An 11,006-nucleotide genomic window follows, 5' to 3' on the forward strand; every position below is an offset into this window, starting at 1 on the left:
TGCTGGCTAGTGGGTATAGAGCCAAGGTACATTCAGAAACCCCATGAAGGCGTGCGGCTGAGCACAACTACCAGGAAACAAGACAGGAGAAGGCCCACAGCAGGAGAAAGACCTGACTCACAAAGAAATGCCTATGCTCTTCACAAGCTATTTAGTGGCACACAGGCAGTGCAAGGGAGCCGGGAAACGATGGGGACTCAAAGAGGCCAAGGAAGAGAACTGTGAGAGCGGGTAGATGCGAAGTTAGAAATGTTTATGCAATGATTAGGAAAGTGGTCAGAAGAATGGAAGGAACGAAGGATGGCTTCTAGGCCAAACTGTAATTGGAAATCAAAGTGTAGAGCCACAGGAAGGCCACAGGAATGGAATTTCAGAGCCTACAATTACCACAAAAGTCTTCAGTATTATTCGTAGTTTGCAGGCTAAAATGTGAGTAGAAAGATAAAAAAAATTTACAATTCCTAAGTATATGCCACAGTGATTTACCAAGTACTTTTGTCTTCAGCGAGGACCTGTCTACTCTGGCCCACTGCATCCAGCCCGGGGTTGGCTGAGACTCTGAGTCACATGATGTTTCCATGTGGAATGCAACATTTGTCACTCTGACTTGCTTCAGGAATATGGACTAATTTTTCATCATTAAAATTTCTCCGCTTCATTCCTTCCTTGATGTCTGGAAGCCTAATGTACTTATCTTTCAGAGATGTAGACACCTCAGGTTCAGATCATGAGTTCAAGAGCGTGCATATTAGGTTTAAGTGCTACTACCCCAGCTATGAAGTTCTGTGCTCTCCGATTATAGTATAAAGTTTGCAAAACTGGATCACAGAACAGAGAGTTTTCATCAAACCTGTTAGCCCAGTGCAACAAGGGAGTGGTGTTCTCAGAGCCTGGGAGTGAACTCAAGGCTACACTACTCAGACATTAACAAGAAAACAGCGGTAGCCCCTCACCTCAGGCCATCGGCCACGTGCAAGGCAATCCTGTGCTGGAGGGTTCTGGTGAGGCTGCCTTTGTCCTGCTGCAGCAAGCGATCCAAGGAACCCTTGGAGGCCAATTCCATCACCAACATCCGCGGACGAATCCCAGCTGCCAGCAAAGATATCAGGCTTGGGTGGTGGAGGTGGCAAAGGACCACCAACTCCTGCAAGGGTTAGGAGTCCTGTGAGTCTCGCATCACCAAGGATCCGGCACCTGCATTCTTGTAGTTGTTCAACTCCTTAACTAGATTTCCACGAGGGACTGGGTTGTTGCAAATACTCTCTTGATCTCTAAGCTTTTTAAAAGAAATCCTAACCATTTCCAAAAAAAAAAAAAGAGCTAATTTTGAACTACTATTCAAATTGCATTTTTAAATTCTATTTTTTTCTTTTGATCTGCTTTTGTGAGATCGAGTAATGAGAGAATGGAAGGAATAGGTGGTCTTCTAACAGGCAGGGTTATCCCGGTCCCTAAATTAAGTCATGGAATCTTTTTCAGCCGTAGACTCAGAGAAGAGAACAGTAGTTGAGCCAACTGTAACTGACAGAAGGGGCAAACTGTAGCCTCTGGGTTCAAAACCACAGTTTGCTAAGGACACAGAGTCAAGTCCACAGGAGTAGATGGTGTCCCCTGCCTGAAAACTCCAATGTCTTCCTACTACTCCTAAATTAAAATCCCATGTATAAGACTGGAGAGATGACTCACTGATTAGGAGCTGTTGCAGCTCTTCCTGAAGACCCAAGCTCGGTCTCCAACATCCACATCACACCCAATGACTCACGGTCATCCGTAACTCCAAGCTCCAAGGGGCCCTGCACTCTTTTATGGCTGCCTCAGCACCCACATACATATGACACCAGAAACACACATACAAATAAAAACTAAATATTTTTGAAACCCCATGTATTTCCATGTCCCCATAGCCTGACCTGGTCAAGCTCCACGTTACCTCCGACATCCTACTTCGTCTGTATTCACCCTCCTTCAGTCACGTGTGAATCTTTCAATCCCAAGACCATGCCAGTTCCTCTCAGCCCAGAGCTCTGCATATGCTAAAACCCATTGGCCTTGTTGATACCCGCACCCTTCCCAGGGCTAAGAGCCTCTTCACAATCAGATATTAGCCAAACACTACCACTTCCTTAAGTGTCCCGCCTCGGCCCACTTTCCTAAAGCCATTCCCAGCTGCAACAAGAAGCAGAGATGCTACCATTGTTTTGGGCAGTCCTTCCTCTAGATCCTACCTTGAGCAGCTCAACAATCTCCTAAATGACATCATTGTGTGTGACATCCATATTCACCTGTATTCTGGATATACACATTCACTCCGAAAGTGTAGTTTAGTTGAGGCTTATTCTTTCTACACACACATCCCTCTAGATCACTTATATGTTATGGGGAACTACTTTCCAGTTTCTTATGGTGGGATTTCTGAATTCCATTGCTCTCCCCTCTTTCTAGTCTTTATTCTGACACCATACTTTAGTTGTGCTTTTCATCTTCTGTGATATTAAGCTGACTTGTGTCTTATGTGTGATAACAGAAGCCCTGCTTCCTAACACGGGGCTTCCAAGCTGTGGAGTGCCAGTGCTAACTTGACTGTCTGCAGAATTCTGAAAGCTAACACAGAGATGCTGGCTATCCCAAGAGAAAGAAGGCTTTTCTAGAACAAAGCTTAATATTGCAATCATATTTACTTAGAAGAGAAAAGCCTTTTCTCACCATGTCTGGTTAGCTCAGTTTGTTAAACCTGACGTAAGTAAGTGCCATTCCTTCTGTTTACCCTCAGTCAGAAGACTAAGCCAGATGTTTTATATTGGAAAAGCGTTTTGACAACAAATTACCTTGGGATTGAAAGAGATTTGCTAGATTTAGTTCAAAGTCTAGCTTCAGTTTAAAGAATGTTTCATTTCATTCAAGTAACTACAATGTGACTTTTGATATTATCAATAAAAAATTTCTCAGCCTACTTTATATGATGTTTTTTCATAATTCAAACTAAAATTTTGTACTATAATATTTAAAGTATCCCATACTAATTTAGATTCAGGTCACAAGTGATATTTTTCACAAGTTAAGAAAAATTGTGAGGATAGGTTCCAAATAAGAGTTTTATTAAACGATACAGAAGTAATAATGAGTTTACCTTTCTTCCAGTCCTGTCTTTCCTTATTTCAAATGTGAGCAGAAAGTCAAGAAGAGGGGAGTAACTCCAACCAGCACCCAAACAAGAACTAGAGCAACTTCTGCTGGCTCTGTATCTCCTTTTCTTCCTTCTAAGAGTATCTGAGTTTTTACTGAGGTACATAATTTTTACCGAGGCAGCTCAGTCCTAGCTACACTATAAAGTGATAGGACTAGTCTAAGCAATATAACCCTTATTGGCACATTGACTCAGTGACACAGCTCTCTACCAACGTGTACACAGCATTACCCAGAACAAAAATGTTTGACAAGGAAAGGGCAGCAGTTAAGGCCAAAAGCTGTCAGTTTTAACTCACTGGGCTATTGTGTAGGCGCGGTTTTTGACTGTTTTGAGACACACAAGACTTCATGTGTCTAATTCCCCATGTCTGTGAAACGTAACTGCCCAGACTAGAACTAGCCCATCGCACTAAGAAAGACCATCTTGCAAAAATGAAACCCTTCCCCTGGTTTTACCTCAAACTTAAGTACTAAAGTTAGAGGAGTTTCAAAATACTCTTTTCTTTTTCATTTAGCAGAAAAAAAAATGTTTTAGCTCTATAAAGAAGGAAGAAGTATGAATGTAAATTTTTGAGGATCCTTGTTTTAGACTTTGACAAATGTATGAAAAATAGGGATTTCCTGGAAAAAAAAGAAAATGTCATATGAGTTAATATAATAACATTCTGGGATTTCTTACTTGTCTTAACAGCCTAAGTGATGTATGTTTATTAAAAATCTTCACAGCCACTTCCTCTCCTTCGTAGGCAGCTCGATAAACTGATCCAAAACTTCCATCACCTTTTGAGAAGGAAATAGGAAAGATTTAATCTTCTCAAGGAGAGAAACCAAATCTGTTCTATGTGCCACAATTGTACCTGTTGTATATTCATAAAAACCTGACCCCCTTGTTTATAGAATCAATCTCATTGAATGCTTCCTCTTCCTTCTAGTCAATAAGCCACAGTCAAGTTCACCCATGGATCTGACTCTCAGCCTTATATGATCTACAATGTCACCAGTCCTCAGACTTTGTCTCTTCATATGAGGATACAGATTGCATACTTTTCACAACAGCCACAAGCCCTATCCTATATGCTTTTCCAAATCTCAGTCACAGCCCACTGAAAACCATGCTGCTACTTTTTGCCTCCAATTCATTTTTAGTCCACTTTCTTTACATCCAATAAAATTAAAATGAGATGTTCTCAATATCACTCTGAAGTTTAAAATAAAATCCTAAGAGGGTGAGAGAAAAAAAAAACATGCTTGAAAGACAGGTCAACATTTCAGGTGGGTGTAGAGGTTTCTGGTCTTGTAAAGTCCTTTCCTATTCGAGAATCACTGTCATAGAAATGTGAAGTCTAAACTGTCATACACCATGTGTGTCCAGAAAAATACAACATTGTGGACTGCTATTGTGTATTTATGGCATCTAGGAAGAAAAGAAAATTGAAAGCAAGAACTCTCCTTTAGTCCTCATACCAAACCACACCACTGAAGTACCTACCCATTTATGCTGGTTTTCCAGAAGAATAATCTTTCAGAGACAAAATGTACCCAACTCTTCTAACCCACAAAAGTCTACAGAAATATATCAAAACCATATTTACAAAATAAGTTTATTCATACATATTAATATATATCCTGTACTTGCTCTGCTGATTGGCTTTTTTTGTCAATTTGACATGAAGTAGTGTCATCTAGGAAGAATGAACCTCAATTGAGAAAATGTCTGTATCAGACTGGCCTGTAGACCTGATTAAAAGCCTTTGAATTGCATTCCTGGGCTCAGCTAAAAATCAGAAACTGTTCAGCACACCCAAAAAAGAACAATCACAAAATACCAGAAGTTGAGTATATTACCAATTTAATGCTCCTGATTTTTAGTCCCCAAATTTGATGACTATTGGAAAGAGCCCCATATTGTCCTATGCGCTTCATTTCAGTGACTGAGCAGGAGTATTCTTTCTCTACTTATCCTTCTTGGGATGAAGAAAGGCTGTTTCACATCTATCAACTGAAGTTCCCCCTTCTACCACCTCATTGCTCAAGAGCAGAGCAAGCTCAAGGAAAATTCCATAAATAATCATGCTTCCTGCTAGGCCTCAAACTCATTGACTGGTCTACAGGCATGTATACAAAGCAAATTCTAGATCCACGATATGACACAATTTTAAAGTATATCATTCTAAGTGAAAATTATTATATCAGATATATAAAACAAGTAGAGATATGACTGCAATAGCTGAATGTTTTCTAAATCAAGAGGGGAAAATTGTATCCTACTTGTGTTTTTGTTGTTGTTGCTGTTTGTTTCAAATATAACAAAGATAGTTACCTAAGAGAAACTCCGGTGCTTCTTCAAATTCCAGCTCATCATTGTTCAACATAATATTTCTAGGCAGGTCAGCTAAAATCAAGTCAGGAGCAATCTGCGATATGGGAACAGTGAGCCTTGGTTGATCTGGATTGATTAGCAGGTCTCCTAAGAAGTATGTAAAAAATTATTTTTTAAATGTGAGGGTATACAAAATGTGAGCTCCTGGCTTAGAAAAAAAATGACATCTTTAGATTTTTCTGCCAGCCATAGGTTTTTCTAGAAAATTCAGATAAACAACTAAAATATTAATGTCAAGTTACTTAGAACTTTAAACACATATTCCTAGGTTCACTCACTCTGTGGTAGAACTTCTACCTGACTTAGAACAGATAGCCTCTGACCAATAAGCCCTTAGTCTCTGTTTCTGCCACATCTATGATGGCAATGCATGGCAAGCATACTGCTACCTACAAATGATTTGTTTCCATCTTTTTTAACAGTTCTGTCATATGCATGGGTTTTCTTTAATATTTTCCCCTCAAAGATGAGATTACCCTGGTAATTTAAATGAGGTGTCCCCCAGGCCTTTCAGGCATTTAATATCTGGTCCCCTGATGGTGGGAGCTTGGAGGATATTAGAAATGTGACCATAATGGAGGAAGTATGTTGCTGAGGGCAGGATGTGAGTTTCCAAAACCCACATGCCATTCCAAGTTAACTCTCTCTACTTCCTATTTGTGACTTCAGATGTGAGCTCTCTGCTTCCAAATTTAGCTGCTGTGACTGCTGCTTGTTTGTGCCGTTATGGACCCTGATCTTAGAAGCCCAGAATAGACTCTTTCCTCTATAATTTGCCTGATCATTGTGTTTTATTACAGAAACAGAAAAATGTCAAATATAATTATGATCACAAGCATCCAGTATTTAAACTGGAAATCAACACTTTTGAGAAAATAAAATACAAGCTATTACTGATACTAGGTGAACTTTACTTTTCTGAACTGTCACTATAATTGAATGCAGCAATTCATTCAACTCAACCCTATGGTGTGAATAATGCTTATATATTAAAGTCATGTAAAAATAGCAAGGGCACCTTAAACACATTTGAAAATTGTGCCAACACCTACCTTCTTCTGCTTTCTTCATTAACTCATCAAGCAGAATCTTCTGATGATCTTCGCCATCGTTAAAACTGTACAACGCCCATTTCTTCAGAAGAGTTTCTCCTTCCCCACAAATGTCAATCTCCAGCAGCCCAGGAAACCATTCTTCCATGAGTGAGTCAATGTGATCCACAACTTGGCCCAAGAGAATACAACCTACAGAATTCAAAATTAAAAAACTCATGGACAATTCTTACCATGAATAAATGAGCAAAAACTTCCATAACAAAACCTTTAAACATTATGGAAAGAAATTGAAGAGGAAGAGGACGAAGGAAGTGACCAGCAAGAAGGGAAGGGAATGAGGTATGGAAGTACAGATGACCAAGTATGGGGACATATTCATGTACGTGAAAACACCAAATGCAAACCATTACTCTTTATACTACCTTAACGAAGTTAAAAAGAAACTGAGGAAGACAGAATATGCAAAGACCTCCCCTGCTTATCAATGTTAATAACGAAAGCTACTGTTATTCACAGCAATCTTCTATGGTATTGCAATCAATATTAAAATTCCCAATTATTCACAGAATTAGAAAAAACATTGTTCTTCTCAAAATTCAATTCAAAATATATTAAAGACCCCAATGTAAGGTCTGAACCCCCGAATCTGCTAGAGGAAACAAAAGAAAAGTGCTTCAAGATACAGATACTGGAAAGACATTTCTGAAAGTCAGGATATTAATAGCACAGAAAATAATATCAAGAATTGGCAAGTAGGACTGTGTGACATTTTAACACTTCTGCACCTCAATGAAGATAATCAGCAAAGGTAAGAGACCACCTACTAATCATTAATATACCTTCATCCATTCAATAAATAAGCTAATAAATGGAGTACACAGTTCTCAAAAGAAGAAATAGTAATAGTCAATAGTGGTTTGAAAACTTGTTCAACATCCTGAGCCATCAGAGAAATGATAATTAAATTTCCTTTGGGAGATGACTGGCATCAAGACAATAAATGACAAAATAATGATGACAAGACGTACGGATGGAGGGACCCTTGTCCCTTACTGTTTGAGAATGCAAACTTGTGCAGCCACTTTGGAAATCAGTGTGGAGGTTCCACAGAAACCCTAAAAACAGAAATATCACACAGTGGTTGTATAAAAGCCTGAAGGCATCTGAGCCCTGGAACCTGAATTCTAATTGTTGCTATTTATAAAAACTCGGAGGCAGCTATCATGGGGAGAAAGCTGAAGGATCAGAGAAGCGAAAGTGGCCAGCCACTCTACCAATGCTCAGACTAAAGGGGTGAGCCTGTCCCTACAAATCCTCAGACTGCATCCTCAGACGGCTCTGAGCTCCCGTCTCCTCCCACCTTATATTCTTCTCTACACCCAGCCATATCATTCCTGTCTCCACCTCCCTAGTGCTGTGATTAAAAGGCGTGAGTGTGAGCTTTGTTTCTCTTTTAGATAAATTTAATCTTGTGTAGCCCAAGGTGGCCTTGAACTCAACGAGATCCATCTGCCTCTGTCTCTAGGTGCTGGGATTAAAGATGTGTGCCACCACTGCCTGGCCTCTATGGCTAACTAGTGGTTAGTTCTATAGTCTGATCTTCAGGCAGGATTTATTTGTTAGATCACAAACAAAGAATCACCCCAAAGACCATCATCACACACATCATACCATGTTTACTGTTGCACTGTATACACTAGCTAAGATAAGGAGCCAACCTAAATGTCCATTATCAAAAAGATAGAGAAAGGTAACATATATTCTTAAAACACACACATACATATTAGAGTTTCATTCAGCCATAAGAAAAAATAAAATTATCTCATTTGCTGGAAAAGAAAATTGGAGATCATTATGCTCAGTCAAATAAACTGGATTCAGAAAGACAAATACTGTTAGTTTTCTTTCATAGGCATAACCTAGATTTAGATACAAATATATTTAATGGAGAAATACATACATGGGGAAAGGGAGAGAAGAGGGTCAAAGGGAAGGAAGAAGAAACCACAGAGAGCAATATAGTGGGGTAAAACAACAAAAAACATAATTTCTCTCATATGTAGAGCCTAGATGCATAGAGGATAGATACATACATACATGCATATATGTTTAAATAAACACACACACACACACACACACCTGCATATGTGCGATGTGAAACACAGGAGAACTACTGGGGGGTGGTGGCAGTGATGGGCAGAAGAGAGCCGATGAGGATGGTAGGGAAGAATAAAAATGCATATGCGTGTAAAAATGTCAGGGTGAAATCCATTATATTTCCACAAAGAGCGCTGGGTGCTCTTCCAGAGGACCTAGGTTCTATTTCCACCTCACGACCATCTGTAATTCCACTTCCAGAATGGCCTCTGCAGGCACCAGGCTTGCAGGCGGTACACAGCCAAACATACAGGCAAAACATCAATATGCATAAAACAAAAAAATTAGCCAGTTATAGCGGTTCCCAGCGTTAGTCCCAGAACTCGAGAGGCAGAGATAGGCAGATCTCTTTGAGTTCAAGGGTAGCCAGGTCTATATAGTAAGCCAGAACAGCCAGGAAAGAACCCGGTCCCCACCCCCAGGAAAAAATGTTATTTTTAAGGTTAGATTAGTTTACAGGTACAATGCAAGCTTCCGAGTTAACTTCCTTACCTTTTCTACAAGAAGGAACTGTAATTTTCAAGAAACTCTCTGGTCGATCGTCCAGCACTTCGGATCCCACCAGACAATATGCTTCTGGGGACCAATTCAGGTAGATGCCCTGTCGCCAATACGTTCTGTTTGGGCGTAGTGCTCTCTCTGAGAGTTTAAAGATAGATTCAGATGCATCCATTAGTTATTAACTACTTCATTCACTAAATGGGATAAACTATCAGTCATACCTTAAGTAATAGTAATATATACTTGCTGTGAAATGAACATTGATTTATTTAATTATAAGTCCTTCTCCAAGTGAATGTTAATTTTTTCCTTAATATTTCAATCACATAAGTTAAATGCTTTGTATACTATCTAATACACATTGCAAGCTCTTGATAAAGAGTTTTACATGGTTAAAATAGAAAAATCACAAGTAACTTTTCATAATTGTTCTACAAATCAATTATATTAACACCATTATCAAACGTTTAAGTCCATTTTAGCTATCTTTTTATTCATTAATACCAAGAAACATGACTTTTTTTCAGAAACCAGTAACACTTGCAGTTATCTTTTGCCTGAAACCCAATGATAGTTCCTTATCATGTTACAATGCCTCTTACTTTAGAATGAGAGCTTACCATATATAAACATAGCTTTACCCTTTGTCCAAGTCCCTGGGGATGGGCAGCAGACGCTTGGGGTCAGAGTCTCTCCCTCAGAAAGCCAAGAACTGTTCCACTTGCTGAGAAAAAGCCCCTCTCCATACATCAGTTATTCTTTGCTCATGTGTGTGCGTGCATGTGTACATATTTGTGTATATGTGTGAGTATATGTGTAGTGTAGGTATGTGTACGAGTGTGTGTATGTGTGTGAATGTGTGCGAGTGTGTGTGAATGTGTGTACACGTGTGTACACTTAAACTAATGGCTCCCACTAAACTCCATCTTTTAAAGCTATTGCTTCCTGTTTGTTAAGTCCTGGGAAGTACAATACTCACAGTTGACGGAAATGCATCTGCTACTAGAACTGGAGCATTTCCTCCCAGCAAACTGTCTAAGTAGGTTCTTGTTCATGTATTGACAACTCTTGCCTTCCAAACGGGTTAACTCTGGTAAGTACCACGTTACTTCAACATTTCTTTCTACTTTGTCTACATAGTAAGCTTCGTTAAATACATACCTCTTCCAGAAAGCATGAAAGGTGAGATTTCAAGTAACCGATTAATCAACCTTGACCAAAACCCCATTGGAAAGTATGGCATTTCATATAACCGAATGATGATCTCAGAGTTCTCACAGTGGGGGAGCTCTATCACAGGCCTGTGGTCAGACAAGCTGCAGAAAGGAGAGACTGTCAGAAACCTAGCATGGTGTCCTGAGCCTGGTAGCCTGAGGATGGTGCTCTGAGCACTGTGCCCTGAGCTTTTCACTGTTTCAAACTCAGGCAAATAACTACTCCAAACAAATTGTATTGTTTTATAATATTCTCTTGTCACATGCTCTTCCACATCAAGAATTTGGAGGCTACTCAACTGAAATGCATTTTCATATGAAGTAGATGCACAAAAAAATTTCACCAATCGTATGTGTATTAATAAATTAATAAAATTAGCATAAAAGCAGATATTAAGATTACATGAAACTTGAAAAAATAATGTCCTAGAAACAAGTACGTCTATATTTAGAATTGGCTGCATCCATTAATCAATATAATTTGCACTCTCAGCACCTTGGGGCATTTCCACT

The 11,006-nt window shown here is 39.4% G+C and overlaps 1 protein-coding gene across 1 annotated transcript in view; it reads right to left on the reverse strand.

Annotated features, from left to right (window-relative positions):
- Lrrk2 (leucine rich repeat kinase 2) overlaps positions 1-11,006 on the reverse strand; it is a 138,760-nt gene that overhangs the window by 30,292 nt on the left and 97,462 nt on the right. The window contains exon 40 of the mRNA XM_026782744.1: positions 954-1,144. Coding sequence (XP_026638545.1) covers positions 954-1,144 — 191 coding nt within the window. The remainder of the gene's footprint in view (positions 1-953; positions 1,145-11,006) is intronic.

Source organism: Microtus ochrogaster, chromosome 15 (genome assembly GCF_000317375.1).
Source record: "Microtus ochrogaster isolate Prairie Vole_2 chromosome 15, MicOch1.0, whole genome shotgun sequence".
NCBI lineage: Eukaryota > Metazoa > Chordata > Mammalia > Rodentia > Cricetidae > Microtus > Microtus ochrogaster.